Source organism: Ruditapes philippinarum, unplaced genomic scaffold (assembly GCF_026571515.1).
Source record: "Ruditapes philippinarum isolate M1 unplaced genomic scaffold, ASM2657151v2 ctg2256_1_1_1_1, whole genome shotgun sequence".
Lineage (NCBI taxonomy): Eukaryota > Metazoa > Mollusca > Bivalvia > Venerida > Veneridae > Ruditapes > Ruditapes philippinarum.
In genome coordinates, this window is record NW_026862338.1 from 170,443 (window position 1) to 194,944 (window position 24,502).

The window sequence follows — 24,502 nt, forward strand, 5'->3', positions numbered from 1 at the left end:
GATTTGTAACCATTGAAATCTACTATTCTATCCCGGTTTGTCCACGTCTCTAGCAAGAAAATTTTCAATTCAGTTACAGAACTCTTTATCGTCCATTTTATTTCGAGTTAATCCATTACAGCTCCACACAGCAAATGATAAATCACTCCCCTCAATATGCTACGGAACACTATCATATTTTCTATCCGTATATATTTTTCCATCGATTATGAGTTTACATATGCTTTCTTTTTATAATCTCTTGCATTTTTGTATTCGCTGCGTAAGCAGTGAATACAGTTCTATCACAATTTGCGGGATTACAATATAAGAATGGCTACCTAACAACGCAAAGTAGTTCTACACAGATTTTCTTGTCACACACAAGTGATAAGATTTTGAATTGTCAGTAGTTCATTTTTGATTGTGTTATTTCTATCGTATATTATTTGCATGTTTTCAGGATATAATCAGTAAAAAATACCATTAGTATTCATTCGCGTTAACTTTGAGTAAGGAAGTAGTTCGTACCAAAACAAAGTTTTCGACGCTATTTTTGTATGTGAAAGCTGATCTCATCATTTTCTAAAAGTAGGTACAGAAAACTTACCAATATTATTTAAACCTAATGTAATCAGTTTTGGAATTCTTATTTGGATTTCATGATGTGTAAACTAACAGTGTTGATAATTCAGGTGTCTTGATATATTTTTTGTTGTTTGAGTTGTTTCCCTTGGTTTTCCGCAATATCACTAGTTTTGTCTATGTTTAAGCGGCTTTGTTTGTAAAAAGTTCAAAGTGTTCTTAATTTATTGGAAATATGGATTATTGATAGTTGGTCAGTATTATTTTGAGTTGCATTTGGTTTAAATTAATGTTGTATAGAGTGTATGTCATAGATGATTTTTTAATTAAGTAATGAGTGTGATCTGATTTGAAATGTCATCAGTTTTCGTGATTTGGAACCTTTGAGAATTGTTTTCAGAAAAATCCGTTAATCTAGCTCTCTGTTTACTTAATCTCACATTTCATTCCTATCACTTTGCATATTGTGTTTATTATATTTTGCAGAAGTTACAGCAGAGAGAGAGTTTGACAGTATGCGTGTTTGAAGAAGATAATGCTATTATTGGTAGATCTACATTCAATTCCACGAACTGGTGAGTTTAGAATTTATTTATGATTATGATGTATTTTATAATAACTTCATTGAATGAACTTATGATTGTGGCGGCCAGTAGAAAGCATATAGCTATAGTATATTATATGTTAATATACCTACAGGTTAAGTAAGCTGTTCAATGTGTTGTAAATATTTAATGGAAGTGGCTAGCCGTACGGGCCCGTATGGCTAGCCAAAAGTTCTAGCCAGGACACGCTGTATTGGCTAGCCGTACGGCACTTTTCAAAATTATATGGAAAATGAAAATGCATATGTTATTTTGTGTCTTTAAACGACGACTTTAATCAAATCTCCGCATTTGTCCTAGTGTGTTCACTTTAATAAAGATGCTCCGCAATTTTACAACAACAAAAAAATGAATGTATACGAACAAGCGTTGTATAATCTATCTTAATAAAAGTGTCAAAGTTGCATGTTATAACGTCCTTGATTTTCATGCTTATGATTTGTTGTTTTAAGAGTATGAAAGATGAATTGTTTAATCTGTTGATTAAGCACATGGATCAAATAAATAATGATCGGAGGGGAAGAAATAAATAAAAAAAATTAATATTAAAAAAAAAAAAACGGTGAAAAGGAAAAATAATTTAATAATGCAAACTTTCCTTAATGATGGACGATAGACAAATTTCTATACCGTCGGTAATTGACGCAATTATCAGAGCCCAACAATTATTTTTGGTGTTTTTTTTTTTTTTTTTTTCCAATTTAAAAATTAAACTTAATGAAACAAAAAAGGATTATTATCAAAATTTTGTAAACTTGTAAACTATTTCAATTGATGTTATTTAACTGCAACCAAACGCTATTTTTTCTCGACGTCTTGAGATGACAAAGTACATTCTTTACTGTAGCCAACACGGCAATTAATCTCTAAAAAGTATCCCCGTACTGCCTCTTTCCGATCAGCTAACAGATTTTTCTACAATAACTGACAGTGAAATTATATTAAAAGAAATTCTCTTTCAATTCTGCGAATATTATCATTTTAGCTAATAAATGCACCAACTTTTTAAAATTTTACCTGAATTATTATTATGAATCGAGGACAAATCATTACTGACCCATTTTCCTGTTCTTCAAAATTTCACAACCACTTTTCAATCAGTTAACAAAATATAAACTGTACCACATAAAAATTGTCATACAATGTTAAAATATAATCAGTTATGTATTATGGAGAAATTTTGACCACAGGAACTTGAAATTCTATCAAATAACCAAAATTAATTATAATATCCAAATATACCCGTTATATATTTTTTTATAGTATATAGGGGGTATATTTTGCATATTATCGTTAATAGTGATAGAATTTCAAGTTCCTGTGTTTTGACAAACTCAACTTCAGATAAATGGTAATAAACAATTTTAACCTAATCATAATGCCATTTTTTAATCTTGATATCTATTTGCAGTGGTAAAGCTGTCACAATTGGGGTATGGATGTACATTTTAATTTGCATAACAGAAAAAGCATGTTCTCGAGAAATTTTTAGGATCTTAAGGTCTATATGACACCATTCTAGTGAATGCTTACTGAAAAGTTATCAAAGATAATGTTTTTCCTTGTTTAAGTGACTGTTACTTTACTGATGTATTACCTTTCAATTAAGAATTGTATGGTAAAATATGTACATATTAAAATTATAGCTTTTGAAGTGCAGTATATATTATGACTTCAAGATATTGAAACAGTTGTCCAACTTAATATCCATTTCAGCAGACTGACAAAAAACTGAGTCTGTAAATCAATTATTTTTAGAAAAGTATTGCGATTTGTAACTGGCTAAATAAAGGATTAGTGGAAAACACACATTTCACATATTTTGAACTAAAATGCTAGCATTTTCTTTTTTATCGCCATAATTGACATTGCTGCTAATAAATGTAGTCAAGGTGAATGCAAGATGTGCTTACAGTTTGGTTACATGACAAATAAGGTCAAAAATAAAAAAATTATAGGGATGATTGAAAAGTGGTTGTGATTGAAAACTGGCAGTATGTGGATAAATATTCTTGACTAAAATCCTCGCTTAAAGTCATAAAGCAACTTCTATTTTTTCAATCGATATACCTTGGTTATTTACGTAGATCATATAGAAAGTGTTAATGGGTTTATTGTAATTGACCATAAATTTGGACGTTTTTATTTAAATGATAATTATGCATTTCAGACATAGGAAATTGATTTAACTCTATTTTTATGTTGATGTAATTTGTTTAATTTCAGAGTGTTGATTTCCTCGATTTCATTGACTCGATGATTCATTCTCTGATTGATGATTGTTGAATGTTGATTGAATGTTCTAATGATCAATCAACTTATTGATTTACTGATTGATTGGACATGTCATGGAGCTTAATATAGATGGAGAAGTAACTTAGACGTCATACAGTTAAATTCAGTATTATTGGGGTTGTTCTAACGCAAGTTATCATGTGTTTCGGGATTTTCCAAGATTTGTTGCATCCTGGGTAATAGTAGCCAAAATACCGCCATATTGAATTCCAAGAGGAACATTGACAAAAAAAGACGAAGCATTTTCTACTTACATAAGAAGCAATAGTTATTTATGTTAAAACGTACCATACACACTTTTCCACACAGATATTTCTCCAAAAAAAAACAATGTCGGCAATGTAAACAGTAGTTCATGGATATCGCTGAAGTTTAACGAGAGTGCGAGAATCGGGGACTAGTGGGAAAACCCAATTATTACCGAAGCACACTGTGGATCTGAATCTATCAACTATTTCCTGAGCTTCCTATCCATTGTATATATATCTGTGGTATCTGTGGACATGTAAGACGAATATATGTGAACTGTAAGATGTTGAAATGTGCAAAGTTGTTTGTTTAGAAGAGAAAAACACAATTTTTGGAGAAACTTTTTGTTTGAATGATCAAGGTATAAACACTTTTTGTAAATGGACATCAGGCTACCATTTTCATAGTAATGGCAGGGCTTCCATTAATGGAAGTTTGGGAGTCATTTCACTCCTTGAATTTGGCTTGTGACTTCCAAAATGTAATGCTTTTTTCTTCTTTACCAATATTTTGTGACTTCCAATGTCAAGACATTTTGCAGTCTTTGACTTCCAAATTTTGAATCTTAATGGAAGCCCTGAATGCCAATGGACGTACATGTTTTACCTAAATTGTATTGGAAATATGTGAAAAACTTCCTTTTAAAAGTTTCTAGCTGCAGTTAAGCAGAGAAATGCATTGGATACCTCAGAATATTGCTATGTTGTTAAAAAATTTCCAAGCCTTATGGTCACATATTCAAGGAAAAATTCGAAGAAAGGAAAATAGATTGTCAGGTGTATAGATTTCCAGTCTGCTTATCATTTACATACAATCTGGAAAACTTCAGTAGTGTCACTGGGGTCAAAATTAATCCTGTCTAATGGTAATGTTGTAAAAAGTTCTATTTTTTGTTTAAAGCATAAAGTTTAATGTATATATGTATTATAATAGAAATTAGATATATGTATGGATATTTTGTGTAAACCAACATGTGAAAACCCTGGAACATCATTGCTAAAGCAATATTGTTAGGTACAATACCATACATTTAATATTGTTAGGTACAATACCATACATTTAAAAGGCAAGAAAGGTACGGTAATAATATCATTTACTATAGATTTAGAATGCAAGAAAAGATAAAATATCATTCCTCGCTTCTTAGTACAAAAAGTGCCATATCACTTTTATATTTATATTAATGTTTACTGCATAAAACACTTTCTTACTTTTCATTTTTAGCTAGACTATACAAAGTATATGGAGAGCCGTCCTTCTTGCCCCGGCGTCCGCGTCCTTATTTAGATTAAAGTTTTGGTTTTCCATATCATCAACCACATCTTATGTGACAAGGTTCATAATTCTAGCACCACTTTTTTCAGATTTATCTCCCCTTGAACTTAGAATTTTCCTTAAAAAATATTATTTTCTATCGTTACTTCCTTATTTCTTAAGGGATCAACTTCATACTTCAAATATATGTTCCTTATCATCAACCACATCTTATGTGACAAGGTTAATTACTCTAGCACCAATATTTTCAAATTCATCTCCTCTTGAAGATAGAATTTTCCTAAAAAAAGTTATTTTTAGCTCGACTATTTGATAAGAATAAGTAGAGCTATTGTAGTCACCAGTGCGTCAGTGTTGGTGTCGGCGTCTGTGTCAGCGTAGGTGTAGTAACATATGTTAAAATTTTTGTAATATCTCCAATATCAAAGTCCATTGATATATGGCTTTGAAACTTTGCACACATGTTCACCATCATGACCCCAACCTGTAGACAGGAGGAGATAACTGGATCAAGCATTTTGACAGAATTATGCCCCTTTTCTAACTTAAAAGAAAAGTTGGCCCTATAACAGTAACATGGATTTAAAGGAAAATTTGGCCCTTTTGTTAACATTTTACATTATCAAGGCTCTTTTTCTATCAAGCACTTAGTATGGTAGAGCGTTGCTGTCCTACCGACAACTATTATTTACTGTTACTTATTTATTTCATAAGGGATCAACTTCATATTTCAAATATATGTTCCTTATCATTAACCAAATGTTATGTGACAAGGTTGTTAACGCTAGCACCAATATTGCAAGAATTACCTCCCCATGAACTTATATTTTTTTTACTTGAAAAATATTATTTTTTACTATGACTTCTTTAGTTTCAAAGGCATCTTTCTCTTACTTCAAATACATATTCCTTATCATCAATTACATCTTATGTGACTAGGTTCATAACTCTTAAAGCAATATTTTCAGGTTAATATCCCTTTGAACTTAGGATTTTTTTAAAAGAAATATTATAATTAATTTAATTTACTTTTTAGCTCGACTATTCGAAGAATATGAGAGCTATTGTAGTCGCCCCGGCGTCAGCGTCCGCGTCAGCGTCTGCGTTGGTTAAAGTTTTTTGTAAAGTCAAATATCTCAATTATTACTTGAGATATTCAATTGAAACTTACAATACTTATTTATAGTAACAAGGCCCATCAGATTGACAAGTTGGATAACTCTGCCTACAATATTGACAGAATTATGCCCCTTTTTAACTTAGAAATTTGGTTAAAGTTTTTTGTAAAGTCAAATATCTCAATCAATGCTTGAGATATTCAATTGAAACTTACAGTACTTATTTAAGTAACAAGGTACATCAGATTGACAAGTTGGATAACTCTGCCTACAATATTGACAGAAGTATGCCCCTTTGGAACTTAGAAATTTTGGTTAAAGTTTTTTTGTAAAGTCAAATATCTCAATTATTGCTTGAGATATTCAATTGAAATTTAAAATACTTTTTTATAGTAACAATGTACATCAGTTTGCAAAATTGCATAACTCTGCCTTCAATATTTGCAGAATTATTTGCCCCTTTGAAACTTAGAAATTTTGGTTAAAGATTAAAGGTCTTCAAAGATATTTACTTGAAACTTTACACATGCACTTAGGGTCATAATTGGACGGTCATAATTGTATGTCACTGACCAAGTTCCATAACTCTATCTTGCATTAAGGCTGATTCATATCCCCTTTTCTACTTAGTCTCTTGGTTAATGTTTACATGCAAGTTTTACATATCTCAATAACTATTAAAGATATTCATTAAAAACTTCACATATGCATTTAGGGTCATAATTGTAGGTCACTGACAAAGATCCATAATTCTATCTTGCATTTAGGCTGATTTTTCTCTCCCTTTTTCAATTTAGAAATTCATGGTTAAGTTTTTCTTGTAAGTTGTTATCTCAATAACTACTAAAGGGTTGGTGCCTTTTTCGGGACAATTTTATGCATTCATAATAATAAAGCAGTGAGTTACTTGATAAAACATCTTAATAACAAGCCTTTGTACCTTTTCTGTCAAATTTATTTATTCATAGGTAATTAGTATTATTATACTCAATAAAACACCCTTGTGACATTACCTTCCAAATAGTCAAGCCAATACTGTATAGTTAGACTCTCTCTTAAGCCTATAACATGAATTTATAAAAAAAAATTAGCCCTTTTGTGAACTTAAAAAATTAAACAATATAAAGGCTCTTTTACTATCAAGCACTTAGAATAGTCGAGCGTGCTGTCCTACAGACAGCTCTTGTTTATATTTCTTATCATTACACATATGTTGTGCGACAAGCATGACTATTTCCAGAATTACCCCCCCCCCCCACCTTGAACTTATTTATGGAATATATGTAAACAAATGTTCATGGTTTTGTCTTCCATACCAACTTATCTCAGCCTCTTGATATTTGGTATACAGTATTGACGTGGTCCCATACCGTCGGATTTGATTTCAGGTCGGTCGCTCACCACGCCCTGTTTACCGTTAAATTTTCAACATTAATGGTCAATGGTAGGAAATTTTCGTAACAGTTTTTTTAGCAACTACTTATCACAGGCTCTTGATATTAGACAAACAGCATTGAAATATGGTCTCATACTGTGGGATTCGATTTCAAGTCTTTCACTCATCCACTTCCTGTTAACTGACTTAGTTAAATTTTCCACATTAATGGTCAGTGGTAAATTTTTTCAAAACATTACAGCATCATGATATTTGGTATAGAAATGCAACCTGGCCTTTTCTGTCTTTGACCCATTTTTTTATGCCCCCCTTCGAAGAAGAGGGGGTATATTGTTTTGCTAATGTCGTCTGTCGGTCGGTCTGTCCGTCGGTAGACCACATGGTTTCCGCTGATTATCTTGAAAAGTATGTATCACAAAGTCTTCATATTTCACACAGTGATTGGTCTTCACTAGTAGATGACCCCTATTGATTTTGGGGTCACTAGGTCAAAGGTCAAGGTCACAGGGACCTTAAATGTCAAAATGGTTTCCGCTGATTATCTTGAAAAGTATGTATCACAAAGTCTTCATATTTCACACAGTGATTGGTCATCACAAGTAGATGACCCCTATTGATTTTGGGGTCAAAGGTCAAGGTCACAGGGACCTTAAATGTCAAAATGGTTTCCGCTGATTATCTTGAAAAGTATGTATCACAAAGTCTTCATATTTCACATAGTGATTGGTCATCACTAGTCGATGACCCCTATTGATTTTGGGGTCAATAGGTCAAAGGTCAAGGTCACAGGGGCCTTTAATGTCAAAATGGCTTTCGTTGATTTTTCCATAATTGAACACTTCCATGTACCCATTTTTGGCAAGTTTCTGTAATAAAATTACCAATTATGTGAGTCAATGGCTAGAAAGGGGGGTATATGTGTCGTTCGACATTCTTGTTTTTTTTTTTTGTTTTTTTTTAAATTTTGAAATCATTCATTTATTATTGTTGAAATCTACTTATAATACCTTTAAAATACCATGTTCCCAGTACTTTTTATTTACATGCTTAAGTTGTTCTTAACAAAACAAACTTGTACATTCCTTTATTAGAAATTGTTTTTTTTATATAACCAGGCACAAGTGACATGATAATATTTATTTATATGCTATTATCATTGTGGACACAAACTGTAAACAAAGGTTACTTAATCATTTTTTATTCTAGTCAAAGTAAAAAATATTTTGCATGTGTTCATTATTTATCTATTGAAATTTGACAAACAGTGATTGCACTAGAGTTATATCAGAAAGTTTGTGGGAGCTTTACATGCTCATAACATTTCTATCTTTGTCAGAGAAATATTTGACTTCTGAGAACTATTTTGACTTCAATTTCCGAAGAAACATGAAACTACACCCCAAATTTAAATGCATAATAACTATTACATTTGTTTGACTTAACTGTTTCTTATGGTCAATAGTGTTACATGTATATATTTTTTTTTATGTTCAATTTACATTTGCTTGTTTTTCTATCATTTCAATCCATTGTCTTAATCATTATATAACTTGATTATACCTTAATTATGTAGCATTGTTTTTAGATTTACAGTGTATTTGCAATTTTGTGAACATTTATCAGTAAGTAATATTCTTGATAAAAGAAATTTCACAATTGATATGAAGTACCAAGCCATTTATACAGTGTGTTTCCGATTTATGAAAATGTTTTTACAAATGACTTAAAATTGAGCAATCACCATACTTTCTAGCATAAGAATCTTAAAATAAAATTACTTAAATTGCAAGCAAGTTGCAATTTTATACATGAGATAAACATTATCGTGACCAAATTTGTTTTTCATATTAGCAAGTTCTGTATATATGCTTTAATTAGAAAAGAACACTGATTATGTATGAAGTAACTGAAATATTGAAAGCTTTATAATGGAATGTTTGTCATGCAACATTAAATTGTGTAAGATTCAGACTATTAGATAAGGCGATGTACCTATTAATGCTGTTATAATTACATGTATTATTATTGTGAGTAAAAAGGTTCTGGGGATATTTCTATCATGTTTTAACCAGGGGCATAGATAATATATATTGTTTACTTTTTTATCAATATTGCAATTGGTTTTAAAGCTGTGTTTTCTTAAATATGGATATTATTGAATCATCCTTGACATCAGTATTCTCATTTTTTAGCTCACATTAGCAAAAGGTCAGCTATTACAGACAGTCAAAGATTCCTGGTCTGTCCGTCATCCATATTTCAATAATGTCATATTAGTTTGAAAACGTCAAAAATTCTCATTTACTGTGTGCAAGAACGCTTTAAATTAATTTGGTCTTTTGCATGATAAGGTCACAGTAGGTAAAAAAAGATTAGATATTACAACCATCCTTTTCTCAGGCTGTCCAGCGTCCCTAAAATTCCTAAAAAATCCTAATTTTTTTCAGCTTGGCTAAATTTCCTTAAAAAAATGAAAAATTCAAAGGGAATTCCTAAAAAAGCCCTATTTTTTCACTTAAATTCCTATTTTTTTTATCTTTTGTGATAAATATATCGTGAAACAACCATGTTTCAATCTCAACCTTAATTGGAACACAGTCAGTGGAGCTGATGTCATGTCTGACTAAATTACATGAAGTCACATGTTGTATTTACTTCAACTCATGCAGAAATGCTATACTTGATTGTCAGATGTTATCAGAAATAGGAAACTGTTAACTTTGTTTTAAATGGAAAAATGAAAATTGGCTGACATTGACTATATCAAAATAGTCACCTGTTTAAAATTGTGATAAAAAATTTTCCAAGGAAGTAAGTTTTTATTGGCTACAGAGTTTTTACCATTTACCTCAGTCTTAGGTGTATTTAAAGCAACTATTTACATGATGAACCACTAAATTTCATCAATTTCTATGTAGGGGTCCTTATTTATAAAATCTTAATTTATAATCAAGTTATTTTCAAGTGATGACTAGAACAGATCTTTTGTAAGTGATACCAGCTGGCAGATCTAGACAAGTTTCCATATTTGCTAATTATAAAGTGGGTAAGGTAAACTGGCAGTAGTGATTGGATGCTTTTACAATTTTGCTACCCAATTAGCTTACTAAGAAGTGACACCTTCAGCTGCCCTTTTTGTACGCATTAACATGTACTGAACTTATGTTATAACATATAGTGTAAGTTTTTTAAAATCTGGAAAAAAACTGTTGAAAATGATTGAAAAAACTGACACTGTTGTGAAATTTTCTACAATTTTTAGTAGCCTGATTTATCTTGAACAAATTCATCATAGGTATATACCCTGCTGTTTGAATTAAAGTTGGAATGACTTGAGTGGGTCATATCGTTTTTATTGTTTTTTAAGATCAAGACTTGTTGAAAATGTACCAACCCATGTCATGGTCTTTTGAGGCCATAATTTAGTTATAAAATTCCAAATTTTAGCCCTAAAATTTCCTTTATTTAATTTAAGCCCTAAAATTTCTTTTATTTACCCTAATTTTCCTAATTTTAGCCCTAAAATTTCTTTAAAATTGCCCTATAATTTGCCCTAATTTTTTGTCAGAAGGTGCTGGACAGCCTGTTTTCTCTTATTGTCCCATTTTGCTTGTTTTGCATTATTAAAGCCATTTCCTCATGCTCCCATTCCATTTGTAATGTTTCTTTGCAAAAAAGTAAATAACAGAATTTTAAAATTTATTTTTGACTGTTACAGGCTAATTAAAAATATAATACGCAAACTATTAAAAGTACTTTTTTGTATTTTTTTAATCTCAGAAATTTTTAAAATTAAAGTATTTTACAAAAATACCTATATTTTCTTCTTAAATTTCATGAAATTAACATGTTCCAAGTTTCACTTTTCATCATGTGAAAAACTGAAATGCTTTAGCTAGGTAATCTGTCTGTCATTACATTTGAAGCTTATGTAGCAATATAGTATTCTAGGTATTGTTACTGTATATATATTCATTATAACATAATTCTCTCATCATGTTAAGGATCTAGTCATGAATGTACTGCATGCATTCATATTTTTGGATGTATATTTTATTGTACCACTTAGATAATGTAATAAAGTTGTTCTCATTTAGTTTATTCTTACTTCTATCCCTCTTTCAATATATTATTCAACAACCAGTGTTAATGTCTCTATCAGATTAATAATCTGTAATTCAGTGGCCCATATTCCTTTATTCTTTACAATTGCAACGTTTTTAGTAAGACACATATGCATTTATAATGCGCAGCGAATACATCAGTGCTTTCAGCGCTTTGATTCATAATTGGGTTGAGTCTCTTTCTCTGTGCAACAACATCTGAAGGGTATTGATCTTGCATGCATAGTCCGGTGGCTTTTGAGTCAACATTTTCCTTAAACGATTTAAACTTAAAGTCTTTGAAGGTAACCACAATATTTTTGGGTTTACTCCCTTTCCAAATCCCAGAATGATAAGCTCTTTCGATCTCTATAGATTTTGCTCCATCCTCCAGTATTTTAAATCGTCCTTGACTTTGATAACAGTTTGATCGTTTATCTCATGCTCACATTCCTTAATCATTTGCTTAGCTTGAATAGATGACAAGGATTCTTTCAATTGTTTGTTTTCGACCTGAAGCTTAGCCACTTGACTTCGTGTATAATTCAAAAAAACATGAATGCCTACCGATTCTTCTAAAGAATTCAGATTTTAAGCATATTTTGCTACCCAAGAATCAAGATCTAACCACAGCTTATTATTTTTAATATCCATTTCTGATACCTTTTTCTCTATAATTTCTAGCGTAGAAAGTATGCTATTCAATTCATCAAACTTTGCACTCATAAATAACATAAGTTCTTCATTTGAAACATGCTTACCAGACTGGTTTTGAACACATGGAGTTGGAGGGTATAACTGTTGCATTTTCACAGGAGTGATATTGTTCGAAGTTGAACCTTGTGCTGAACACTGACCCATATTTGACGATGGCATGTATTACTGAGAATGTGGTTATCTATTTCCGTTATCCATAAGTAGTACATGATCCATATAGGAAGTTACTGTATATAATAAAAAAACATGTAGAATGTAATGTAAGATAAGTGTATATTTGCTTTACTAAATGGCATTTATATTCATGTGATTATTTAAATTTGGCCATTAAGGTTTTACAAAAAATAAACACATGAATTTGTTTCGATTTCATATTCATCAAACTATTAAAACAACCCAGTGTTTACAACTGCGAAACTAAACTTATTGATAAGAATTGACTGTTGATACGTAAAGGAAGGACAGCTTAATAAATAATGTTTTTCGTTGCCTAACTCATCTAGGTCATAAAGTGTGCACTTTCTGCCATTGAATAATGTTCCGTCCCACCTGTCGGTTTCAACAGGAAATTTATGATTAGAAGACGGAAATTTAAACAAATTTAATGCGTCACTATGCGGCAATAGTTTAAAAAATGATTCTAATGTGTGTTAAATTGAACTATAAATATTGCTTTTATTAGAAGATTACAAATTAAAGTTCCATTGCTGTTTGTACTGATCTATTAGCGTGATTTTACTAGCGTACGTGTATTTAATGGTACATTTGTATTAATATATTGATTTAACCAAAGGTATGAGCGAGCAGCTGAATAAAGAATTCTCTTAATGTATGAGGTCCTTAATGTACGAGGTGCATTTAAATTTGTGGTATGCTATTGACCATATATGTATAAACTTTAAACGATAACTTGTTATGATCACAAGATAGTAAACGTGTCCAAAATCCAATCATCCTGCTTTTAACTACAACTGAGATAGGACACCTTCCAAATGTACCGTTTTATATATAAATAGGTGTACTTCTACGGATGTTTAAACATTTGCGCAAAAATCGTTATGCACTGATTCTATCATGTCTAAAGTTTCGACGCCAAAACTTTCTCAGCCATATGTTAGAATCGGTAAGACAGTGTGGTCGAATAATTTTATGCTCAAATAAGTTTTGGAAGTCAGCACTTCTAAATTTATAGAAAAGTTAAAATGTTGCGTTTTTGCCTGCTCAACAACGTGTTTGCAAGCATGAATAAATGGCCCGGAATTTGAAAATTTAACGCAGAAAAATCAAGAATGTAATCACCAAGTTTGAATTCGTAGTTACGAGCAGACCGACAACCCATAACAATAACTTCTGTTTTGTTTAAGTTCACTGTAAGATCCCATTGTCTAAAATAAGAATTAAAAGCATTCAGACATATTTCGAAATCCGTTGGGTCATCTAAAATGATAACGTTGTCATCAGCATACAAATTGTTTTAAAGCCAATCAGATTCATTTACATTGTCTTCAAGTTTTACACCGATGCCACCCGAAGCTTCAATGCTGGTCTGTAAATCGTTAATAAAAAGTAAAGATACTAACGCTGATCAAAAGATGTATACTTTTTTATTGTTGCGCATTGTATTTGTTTGCACGCTAACAATATGATTGTTTGTAATGACTGTACAGTTTTGCGTTGATAACGATAAACAAATGCGTAAATGTGTACATGCAAACAAAATAGGTAGAGTATTGTGGTTGAGACTTTGATTAGAAGTTACGAGTTGAAATCACATTTTTGTCCAAATATGTCCAAATATGTGTTACAGAAACAAAGTCCACAGAAATAAAAACATGTCAAAATTTGGAAAACCCGCATAATTTGGAGTTCACAAAAAACGACACTTATACGGTATATGTCGAATGAACGGGTTTCTAAAAAATACAACGTTGTTAAGATTAACTGGTTTTATGGCTTTCACGACTATTTCTTCCTCATATTAAGTGTCCTTATTGTGCAACAAAATATTAATTATCCATAAATATCTCTCATATATACTTGTCTACAAAAGTTAGTAAGCCTCATGGTAAATTAGTACTTGTCCGTGCGAGATTACATATTTTGAATATATTACAACAATAACTAATTTCTTTGAATTATAAACATACATTTGATAATAAAAATTCACTACTGGTACCATATGATGCCACGAATGTGTATTTAATTTATATTCAAACGCATATTTTAAAGGAAAATAACACACGTTTTGTTTAGTCGAGCAAAATGGCGGAACACTCATGCATAGCACTTTAGCAATGCTCTAACTGTCCTTTTTGTAACCGGGCGATTTTACGGTCTAAATGATCGCGACTATTGATGTATGTAGCAAAGGAATAATTTGAAATGAGAATAACATACAAAGACGGAAAGTAAGTTACCAATACTCGTTTGGAAACATTTCTTTTCTTTGTGGTAGATAAAGTCCTTAATTGCCTTTCAATTCATGCAAATACATGTACGCAAATCCTTTTTAAATTTTTTAAACATATGGTAAGAAGTATCTGACATTCGTTGATTTTATTTAAACATTTTTGATCTAGAAATGTTATTAGACTTTCCATGAACCTATATATCTTCTTACCAGATACATGTAACGAACATAGTTTACTGGGCTGATTGTAGGCATACTTTAAATATACCTTGTGTCATGAGGTATGTTAATAGTAAGGTATGAATAAAGTTACCGAACATTGATTTCTAAAATCTAGGGAGTGTTTTCTATATTTCTGAGAACAGTATACTTGTTACACTTTAAATATTTAACTTCAAACTTCAGACTGCACATCAATTCCCATTACAGTGGAGCGGTTTAAATCAAACTGAGGTGAATACAAAATGGCAGAAGTAAGTTCTCAAATTGTGAAAGGTTTAACTGAATTTTCATGGAATCTTTATCGACTTGCTGCACAGAATGGAGACAATTTTCTTATTTCTCCTCACAGCGTCTGCTCTGCTTTGATGTTAACATGCTTAGGCGCGAATGGAAACACCGCTGATCAAATCTTTAACACGCTTGGAATGCGCGGTATGACTTTTGAGGGATATCACACGGCCTACAGTGTACTAAAAAGTTTCAAAGTTTCAAAGTTTTATTCATATCAAACCAGAAGGTCAACGACCCATGTGGCAAAATGCACAGTACAAATTACAAATATGGCAATTTACATACTAGCATATAAGACCTGCATAAATAATATTAACGAACATATTTCCGTATCAGTGTACGTAAAAGTAAACAAAACTTATTTAGCAAAAGGTATAGAGTTTTGCATATATAACAGTTTACATAATTACAAAACATATAGAAATGAAAACTGGTGACAGATATGAATATAAACTGTCCAAAATACATAGATAACTAAGTGATATATGCAGTTTACCGAAAATAAAGCATATTACGATTTTAGTATTTCTGGTAACAATGATTCGCTGAATGAGTAAGATAATATATTATCTGAGAAGACCATATTTGTCAGCCTTGTCCGAAAAACGAAGGCAACAAGATTGACATATGGTAAAACAAATAGTTGCTTAGCAATATCGTGTATACACTAAAATAAAAGATATATTTACTAATTTCATTTTACAATTACTTAAGTTGCACAGTTGACAAAGTTTACTGCACCTTAATTACCTTAATAACTGTTGAATGAAAATAGTGTTGTTCCTAACATTAAAAGCTTTTTCAATATAACATGCACAAACCAAAGGAAATTAAACCATTAGGCCTTCGTTTAAAAGATGATTTAGATAAACTTAAAATTAATCCAGACAGTATCCTTCAAAATGACGATGAGGATGTTACACCTTGGACTTATAATTCCCCGGAAATAAATATTAACCTTTCAAATATAAAAAAGGCATCAAATTCACCTGAATATTTCAAAGAGAAGTTTTAGCAATTAAGGAAGAACATGAAGATTTTATACATATTTATACGGACGGTTCAAAAGAAGGTTGCAAAGTAGGTGCGGCTGTGTTTGAAAATAAGTTTACATCTAGTATGAGGTTACCAGATAATGCATCAATTTTTACTGCTGAAGCAAAAAGCTATCGATTTAGCATTGTCATACATAGCACAGCATACCCACGATAAATTTGTGATATTTTCTGACTCGTTTTCTGTTTTAATATCCATTAAAAATAAAAAAATCTGACAATATCATGGTAAAGAAACTTCTTTTACGATTTCATGATATACTAAAAACAAAATATGTTAAATTATATTGGATTCCAAGCCATGTAGGAATACGAGGAAATGAAAAAGTAGATGCTTTAGCTAAACAATCATTAAATTTTCAAAAAACTGACTTATTGTTACCTGCTTCTGATTTTAGACCGGCTATAAATAAACTCGTATCAGCTGAATGGAAAGCAAATTGGGACAATGCCGTTTTTAATAAACTTCACGATATAAACCCATCTCTTGATATGTCACCATCTCTATCTCTGTCAAGCCGCCGTGATCAAACAGTTCTTCTTCGATGCCGAATTGGACACACTAAAATTACCCACTCTTATCTCCTCACAAATGACAATGCCCCTTTCTGTGTAGGTTGTAATGAAAATTTTACTGTCAAGCATTTTCTTCTTGAATGTCATGATTTTTCACAGGCCCGTAATAGATTTTATTCTGTAAATTCACTCAAAGAACTTTTTAATACAATTCCATCAAAAAACATAATTGATTATTTAAAAGAGATAAACTTGTATTCTAGGATCTAATTGGCTCATTTCTATTGTCATTTACAATTTTTTACATAATATTTTAAGCCTATTATAGCATTCGGCACGATATGGCCAGTTATGTGTTGACGACTATTTCTTCCTCATATTAAGTGTCCTTATTGTGCAACAAAATATTAATTATCCATAAATATCTCTCATATATACTTGTCTACAAAGGTTAGTAAGCCTCATGGTAAATTAGTACTTGTCCATGCGAGATTACATATTTTGAATATATTACAACAATAACTAATTTCTTTGAATTATAAACATACATTTGATAATAAAAATTCACTACTGGTACCATATGATGCCACGAATGTGTATTTAATTTATATTCAAACGCATATTTTAAAGGAAAATAACACACGTTTTGTTTAGTCGAGCAGAATGGCGGAACACTCATGCATAGCACTTTCGCAATGCTCTAACTGTCCATTTTGTAACCGGGCGATTTTACGGTCTAAATGATCGCGACAACTGATGTATGTAGCAAAGGAATAATTTCAAATGAGAATAACATACAAAGACGGAAAGTAAGTTACCAATACTCGTTTGGAAACATTTCTTTTCTTTGTGGTAGATAAACTCCTTAATTGCCTTTCAATTCATGCAAATACATGTACGCAAATCCTTTTTAAATTTCTTAAACATTTGGTAAGAAGAATCTGACATTCGTTGATTTTATTAAAACATTTTTGATCTAGAAATGTTATTAGACTTTCCATGAACCTATATATCTTCTTACCAGATACATGTAACGAACATAGTTCACTAGGTTGATTGTAGGCATACTTATACAGTGTGTCATGAGGTATGTTAATAGTAACGTATGAATAAAAGTTACCGAACATTGATTTCCAAAATCTAAGGAGTGATTTCTATATTTCTGAAAACAGTATACTTGTTACACTTTAAATATTTAACTAGAAACTGCACAGCAATCAATTCTCATTACAGTGGAGCGGTTTAAATCAGACTGAGGTGATTACAAAATGGCAGAAGTGAATTCTAAAATTGTGAAAGGTTTAACTGAATTTTCATGGAATCTTTATCGATTTGCTGCACAGAATGGAGACAATTTTCTTATTTCTCATCACAGCGTCTGCTCTGCTTTGATGTTAACATGCTTAGGTGCGAAAGGAAACACCGCTGATCAAATCTTTAGACGCTTGGAATGAGCGGTATGACTTTTGAGGGATACCACATGGCTTACAGTGTACTAAAAAGTTTCAAAGTTTCAAAGTTTTATTCATATCAAACCAGAAGGTCAACGACCCATGTGGCAAAATGCACAGTACAAATTACAAATATGGCAATTTACATACTAGCATATAAGACCTGCATAAATAATATTAACGAACATATTTCCGTATCAGTGTACGTAAAAGTAAACAAAACTTATTTAGCAAAAGGTATAGAGTTTTGCATATATAACAGTTTACATAATTACAAAACATATAGAAATGAAAACTGGTGACAGATATGAATATAAACTGTCCAAAATACATAGATAACTAAGTGATATATGCAGTTTACCGAAAATACAGCATATTACGATTTTAGTATTTCTGGTAACAATGATTCGCTGAATGAGTAAGATAATATATTATCTGAGAAGACCATATTTGTCAGCCTTGTCCGAAAAACGAAGGCAACAAGATTGACATATGGTAAAACAAATAGTTGCTTAGCAATATCGTGTATACACTAAAATAAAAGATATATTTACTAATTTCATTTTACAATTACTTAAGTTGCACAGTTGACAAAGTTTACTGCACCTTAATTACCTTAATAACGTTGAATGAAAATAGTGTTGTTCCTAACATTAAAAGCTTTTTCAATATAACATGCACAAACCAAAGGAAATTAAACCATTAGGCCTTCGTTTAAAAGATGATTTAGATAAACTTAAAATTAATCCAGACAGTATCCTTCAAAATGACGATGAGGATGTTACACCTTGGACTTATAATTCCCCGGAAATAAATATTAACCTTTCAAATATAAAAAAGGCATCAAATTCACCTGAATATTTCAAAGAGAAGTTTCTAGCAATTAAGGAAGAACATGAAGATTTTATACATATTTATACGGACGGTTCAAAAGAAGGTTGCAAAGTAGGTGCGGCTGTGTTTGAAAATAAGTTTACATCTAGTATGAGGTTACCAGATAATGCATCAATTTTTACTGCTGAAGCAAAAGCTATCGATTTAGCATTGTCATACATAGCACAGCATACCCACGATAAATTTGTGATATTTTCTGACTCGTTTTCTGTTTTAATATCCATTAAAAATAAAAAATCTGACAATATCATGGTAAAGAAACTTCTTTTACGATTTCATGATATACTAAAAACAAAATATGTTAAATTATATTGGATTCCAAGCCATGTAGGAATACGAGGAAATGAAAAAGTAGATGCTTTAGCTAAACAATCATTAAATTTTCAAAAAACTGACTTATTGTTACCTGCTTCTGATTTTAGACCGGCTATAAATAAACTCGTATCAGCTGAATGGAAAGCAAATTGGGACAATGCCGTTTTTAATAAACTTCACGATATAAACCCATCTCTTGATATGTCACCATCTCTATCTCTGTCAAGCCGCCGTGATCAAACAGTTCTTCTTCGATGCCGAATTGGACACACTAAAATTACCCACTCTTATCTCCTCACAAATGACAATGCCCCTTTCTGTGTAGGTTGTAATGAAAATTTTACTGTCAAGCATTTTCTTCTTGAATGTCATGATTTTTCACAGGCCCGTAATAGATTTTATTCTGTAAATTCACTCAAAGAACTTTTTAATACAATTCCATCAAAAAACATAATTGATTATTTAAAAGAGATAAACTTGTATTCTAGGATCTAATTGGCTCATTTCTATTGTCATTTACAATTTTTTACATAATATTTTAAGCCTATTATAGCATTCGGCACGATATGGCCAGTTATGTGTTGACGTGCCGTAAAAATCCAAACAAACAAACAAGACGTTTTATAATAGTATCATTATCAGAGTTCATAAGAGCAATAAATTTTATCATATTTGGGTGTCTCCAATAATATGGCGATATAAACTGCTTTCTTAGGTTAATATATCTATTACATTGTAAAACAAAGTGAAACTCGTCCTCTAAAACATTACATTCAGAACATGTGCGATCATCATAAGGAATAGCCCTTGGCTGGTGCCATCTACCTGTTTCAACACATATAATCTGTGTGATGACATACGTAATCGTGACAAAGATATACGAAACTTTCTAAAATTTAAATATTTAAGTACGGTTTGAAAGCAAAAAATTGCTAATGTTTCTAAAAAAGATTGCTCTAGTGGAATTGTTTAGTCTATCATTCCATTTTTGAACAAACTGGTCTTTTATTCTTTGTTTGACATTTAACAAAAACAGATCAACATCACCAACTGTTTGAAATATCCATGCGTCTATGAAACCCAATTCACAAAGTAAGTTTTTAACTAACGAACACCAGTTTCTCCTATTAGGATAATAAAGAACATCATTATATAACATATTATATACTTTTTTAACATATTTGTGATCTGACATATACAAAATTTTTATCCAATATTTAATAATGTTATAAAGTCTTATGTTTTGTAACGACATGCGACCTAATTCTCCATAAACAAAATCATTTTGAGTTGATTTCTTTACACCCAATAAACGTTTACAAAATTGTGTGTGAACTCTCTCAATGGTAGCACCGGGGTGAAATCCCCATACCTCAGAACAATAATTAAAAATAGGAAGGACTAACTTATCAAATAATTCTAACCTATGTTTTACAGATATATCAGTAAATTTATATAAATATTTGTTCATTTTAAATATTGCCTTTAACCCTTGGCCAGCTAAAGTATTTTGTGCGTCAGCAAAACAACCAGATGTCGTAAATACGATACCTAGATATACAAAACGATTAACGATCTCAATGTTATTTTCACCATATTTAAACTGCAAATTTGCTCGAAGGCGCCCACCTTTTCTAAATATGAGTATTTTAGTCTTTGATGCATTTACTAACAACTTCCATCTATTACAGTAATCATATAGTAAGTCTAAACTAGATTGCAAATCTTTTTCACTATCAGCAAATATAACAATATCATCTGCATATAAAATAAGGAACATTTTAAAGGTATCTACACTAATGCCATCAAGGTTACTATGAACAAAAATGTCTTCAATATCATTTAAGAACATAGAAAATAAAAATGGGGATAAACATTCCCCTTGTCTCACACCTAAGATACATTCAAAACTATCACTTAATTGATTTAAGTATTTTACCCTAGATTTAACACTTGGATACATCGAACGAATTATATTTAAAATATTTCCCCTAATACCTAATTTTATAAGTTTTGTCCAAAGGCAGTCCCTACTTACATAATCAAAAGCTTTTCTGAAATCTATAAAAGCACAAAATAATTTTCTTCCACTATTTATGACATGATAAATAAGCCCATGAAGTACAAAAACATTGTCTGTTGTACCCATTCCTGTTCGAAACCCCGCTTGGGCCTCAATGTAAACTCCATAATTTTCAGCCCATGTACACAGACGATTATTGAGTACCCTAGTAAATAATTTACCTAAAGTGCTTAAAAGCGTAATCCTCTATAGTTATTAACGTCATTTAATGAACCTTTCTTGTGTAATGGCACCACAAAACCCTCAGACCAACTATCTGGAAAATAACCCAACTCATAAATTCTATTGAACAGAGACAATATGAAAGGCATTAATGTATCTTTACCATGTATAAAAAATTCGTTCAAATATAAATCAGGACCTCCACTTTTATTTGAGTTTAATTGTTTAACTGATTTAATTAGCTCCTCTAAATTAAAAGGTACGTTCAATTCATCGAACATCAAACAAAAAATCGTTATTTTCATAACGTTCCATAAAATGAAAAAAATATCTTCATCTGGCACAAAAAATCTATCTTCAGGATTATTAACAGATTTAAAATAGCGTTCAAAATCATTCATAGGTACATTTGAATTACTAACTCCAGATTTTTCCTTCAACATGTTCCAGTATAACTTAGCATTTTTCAACCTAGCATTGACTAACAAATCTGTTTTTTGTTTATCATAATTAAATCTAGCTTTACGTATACAACATTTGTAATCAGAACGTTTTGAAACAAGATTTTGCCTGTTTATATCAGTTTTATCTAATCTATACATATTTAAGGCATTGTAAAATAATTTTCTTTTATCATCACATTCAATGGTATACCATTTGTTATTAAAATTTGAACGAGTATTTTCCCTTGCATTATTTCCAATAATACATTTAAATAAAGGCGACGCAACTCCGTCAATAATACATCCCAACTGGTTGATACATTTATCGATATCTGAATTACAATTTGCAATATCAACATTCAATTGAAAATTATTCAACTGTTCTAATGTACTACTTTCAGCTAATCTAGATTTATACAATAACGTGTTTTCCTTTTTCCACGCATATTTGGTGCTAACATTTTCATAGATTTTGTCATTTCCATCAGTATATGGTGTATAAGTAGGGACATTGAAAACAAAATTAAAATTAATGAGTGCATGGTCAGACAATAAGTTAGGATCACTGATATTAAAATATTCAATATATTCAAATAATATATTGAATATTTGAATATATTACTAAATGATGCCTTGAAGAAAGACGGTAGTGATGGCGTCACGCTAAAAGTTGCTAATAAAATGTTTGCAGGAAGTGAAATGAAGGTTCTTGAAAAGTATGTCCAAGACGCAGGAAAATTATACGCTAGCGGAACACAGACAATGGACTTTGCAGCAAAACCAGATGAAAGCAGACAATTGATCAACAAATGGGTGGAGGATCAAACGAATGATAAGATAAAAGATCTTCTGAAGGAGGGGTCTATAACATCTGATACTAGACTTGTGTTAGCGAATGCAGTCTACTTCAAGGGCAAATGGTCCAAGCCATTTAAACCAGAGAAAACTGTGTCAAACACTTTCTGCTTGTCGTCTGCTTCAAGAACCGAAGTTAAAATGATGCGTGAGAAATACGACATGCAATACACCAGAAATGAAGAGCTGAAGTTTGCTGCTGTTTCAGTACCGTATCAAAATAATGTAGTTTCCATGGTTATTGTTCGACCAGATGACGTTGATGGGTTATCGGAGATTGAACGTTCTTTCAACCAAGATAATTTAGTATCACTTTTGATAGATCTGCGACAGTCGATGAAAGCCAAGGTCGATCTTGGTCTTCCAAAGTTCGCGTTTAAAAAGGCATCTGATCTTACACGTATACTACCAAAGTTAGGAGTGACAGATCTGTTTGATGAATCAAAAGTCGACCTTAGCGCAATGACTGATTCATCCGGTATTGCAATTAATGACGTCATCCACGAGGCATTCATTGACGTCAATGAAGAAGGTACCGAAGCGGCTGCTGCGACGGCTATGATATCAAGGATGATGATGCTTCCGACAGAAGAAGTAGAATTTATATGTGACCGGCCTTTTCTGTTCATGCTGGTACAAAATATGTCTGATCATATTTTATTTATTGGACGCTTTGCAAAACCGTAAATCCGGAACATATCCCTGAGACTATCTCTGCTAGTATTATTAACTGTGCTTAGAGTTGACCTCTATAGTGATTGAATATGATTAATAAACAAATCTTTATAAGCAGGTAACACTTTTAAAGAGCATTTCTTACTTATAAATAAGATTTTTATGTTATCATATTGGTACCTTCGACAACAGTTTTGAAATAGAAAACATTACTCTGAAACAAAATGGATTCAGGTCGGATCTAAAGGATGACTGAAATACTTTATAGTAGATCTAGTTCTATAATGGATAAGTGTCTGTGGAAAAACAGTTTGTAATTATGTGATAGAGGTAATTCATTTGGTTTGCCTGCACAGCATGTTTATGAAGGTTAAAAAAACACAGGGAGAGTTTTCTTTATTATTTATTTATTTAAGTAGTGTCTCAGACAACGTCTGAGGTTTGTGTTTTTGCTGGGTACATTGCTGGCTTGTACCCTTACTTCAATCAGTGTAGATTTAAAAACATTAAACTTAGAAGCATTGGCATATTGTATATTTCCTTTTGTATTTTGTTTCGAACGTCCTGCATCGTTGTTGTTTGAAAGGTACAGCAAATGTGCCATTTACTATCAACACAACGCTCATTTACGGAAAGATTTTCAAAATGGCTTTTCAGTCCGTAATTTTTTATTTTATGTACCTTATTATGTAAATGTATAGCTTATAAATAAACATTGTTTAAACTAACGAAGTAAAAGCACAATCCTTTCACGCGTTCTTACGACAAAACATGATAGTAATGGTTCCAAATCAAATGATTGTTGCGA

General features: G+C 31.4%; 1 protein-coding gene and 1 long non-coding RNA gene across 2 annotated transcripts; both read left to right on the forward strand.

Annotated features, from left to right (window-relative positions):
* The first annotated feature begins 265 nt into the window (after window positions 1–265).
* Window positions 266–9,894, forward strand: LOC132718727 (uncharacterized). The gene is made up of 3 exons (XR_009624137.1): window positions 266–817; window positions 1,051–1,139; window positions 3,396–9,894. It is a non-coding gene; the product is annotated as an uncharacterized LOC132718727 (long non-coding RNA).
* Window positions 9,895–15,169: 5,275 nt separating this feature from the next.
* On the forward strand, window positions 15,170–23,780 carry LOC132718723 (serpin B3-like). The gene is made up of 2 exons (XM_060702438.1): window positions 15,170–15,421; window positions 22,765–23,780. The coding sequence occupies exons 1-2, from the start codon at window positions 15,197–15,199 to the stop codon at window positions 23,704–23,706; spliced, it is 1,167 nt and encodes a 388-aa protein (XP_060558421.1). The 5' UTR covers window positions 15,170–15,196; the 3' UTR covers window positions 23,707–23,780.
* The last annotated feature ends 722 nt before the right edge of the window (window positions 23,781–24,502 follow it).

Excerpts from the sequence above, each read along its gene's own strand:
- LOC132718723 (XM_060702438.1), top strand. The coding sequence starts at position 15,197 with ATGGCAGAAGTAAGTTCTCAAATTGTGAAAGGTTTAACTGAATTTTCA. Across the intron at positions 15,422-22,764 it reads GATATCACACGGCCTACAGT|ATTGAATATTTGAATATATT; the intron begins GTACTAAAAAGT and ends TTCAAATAATAT.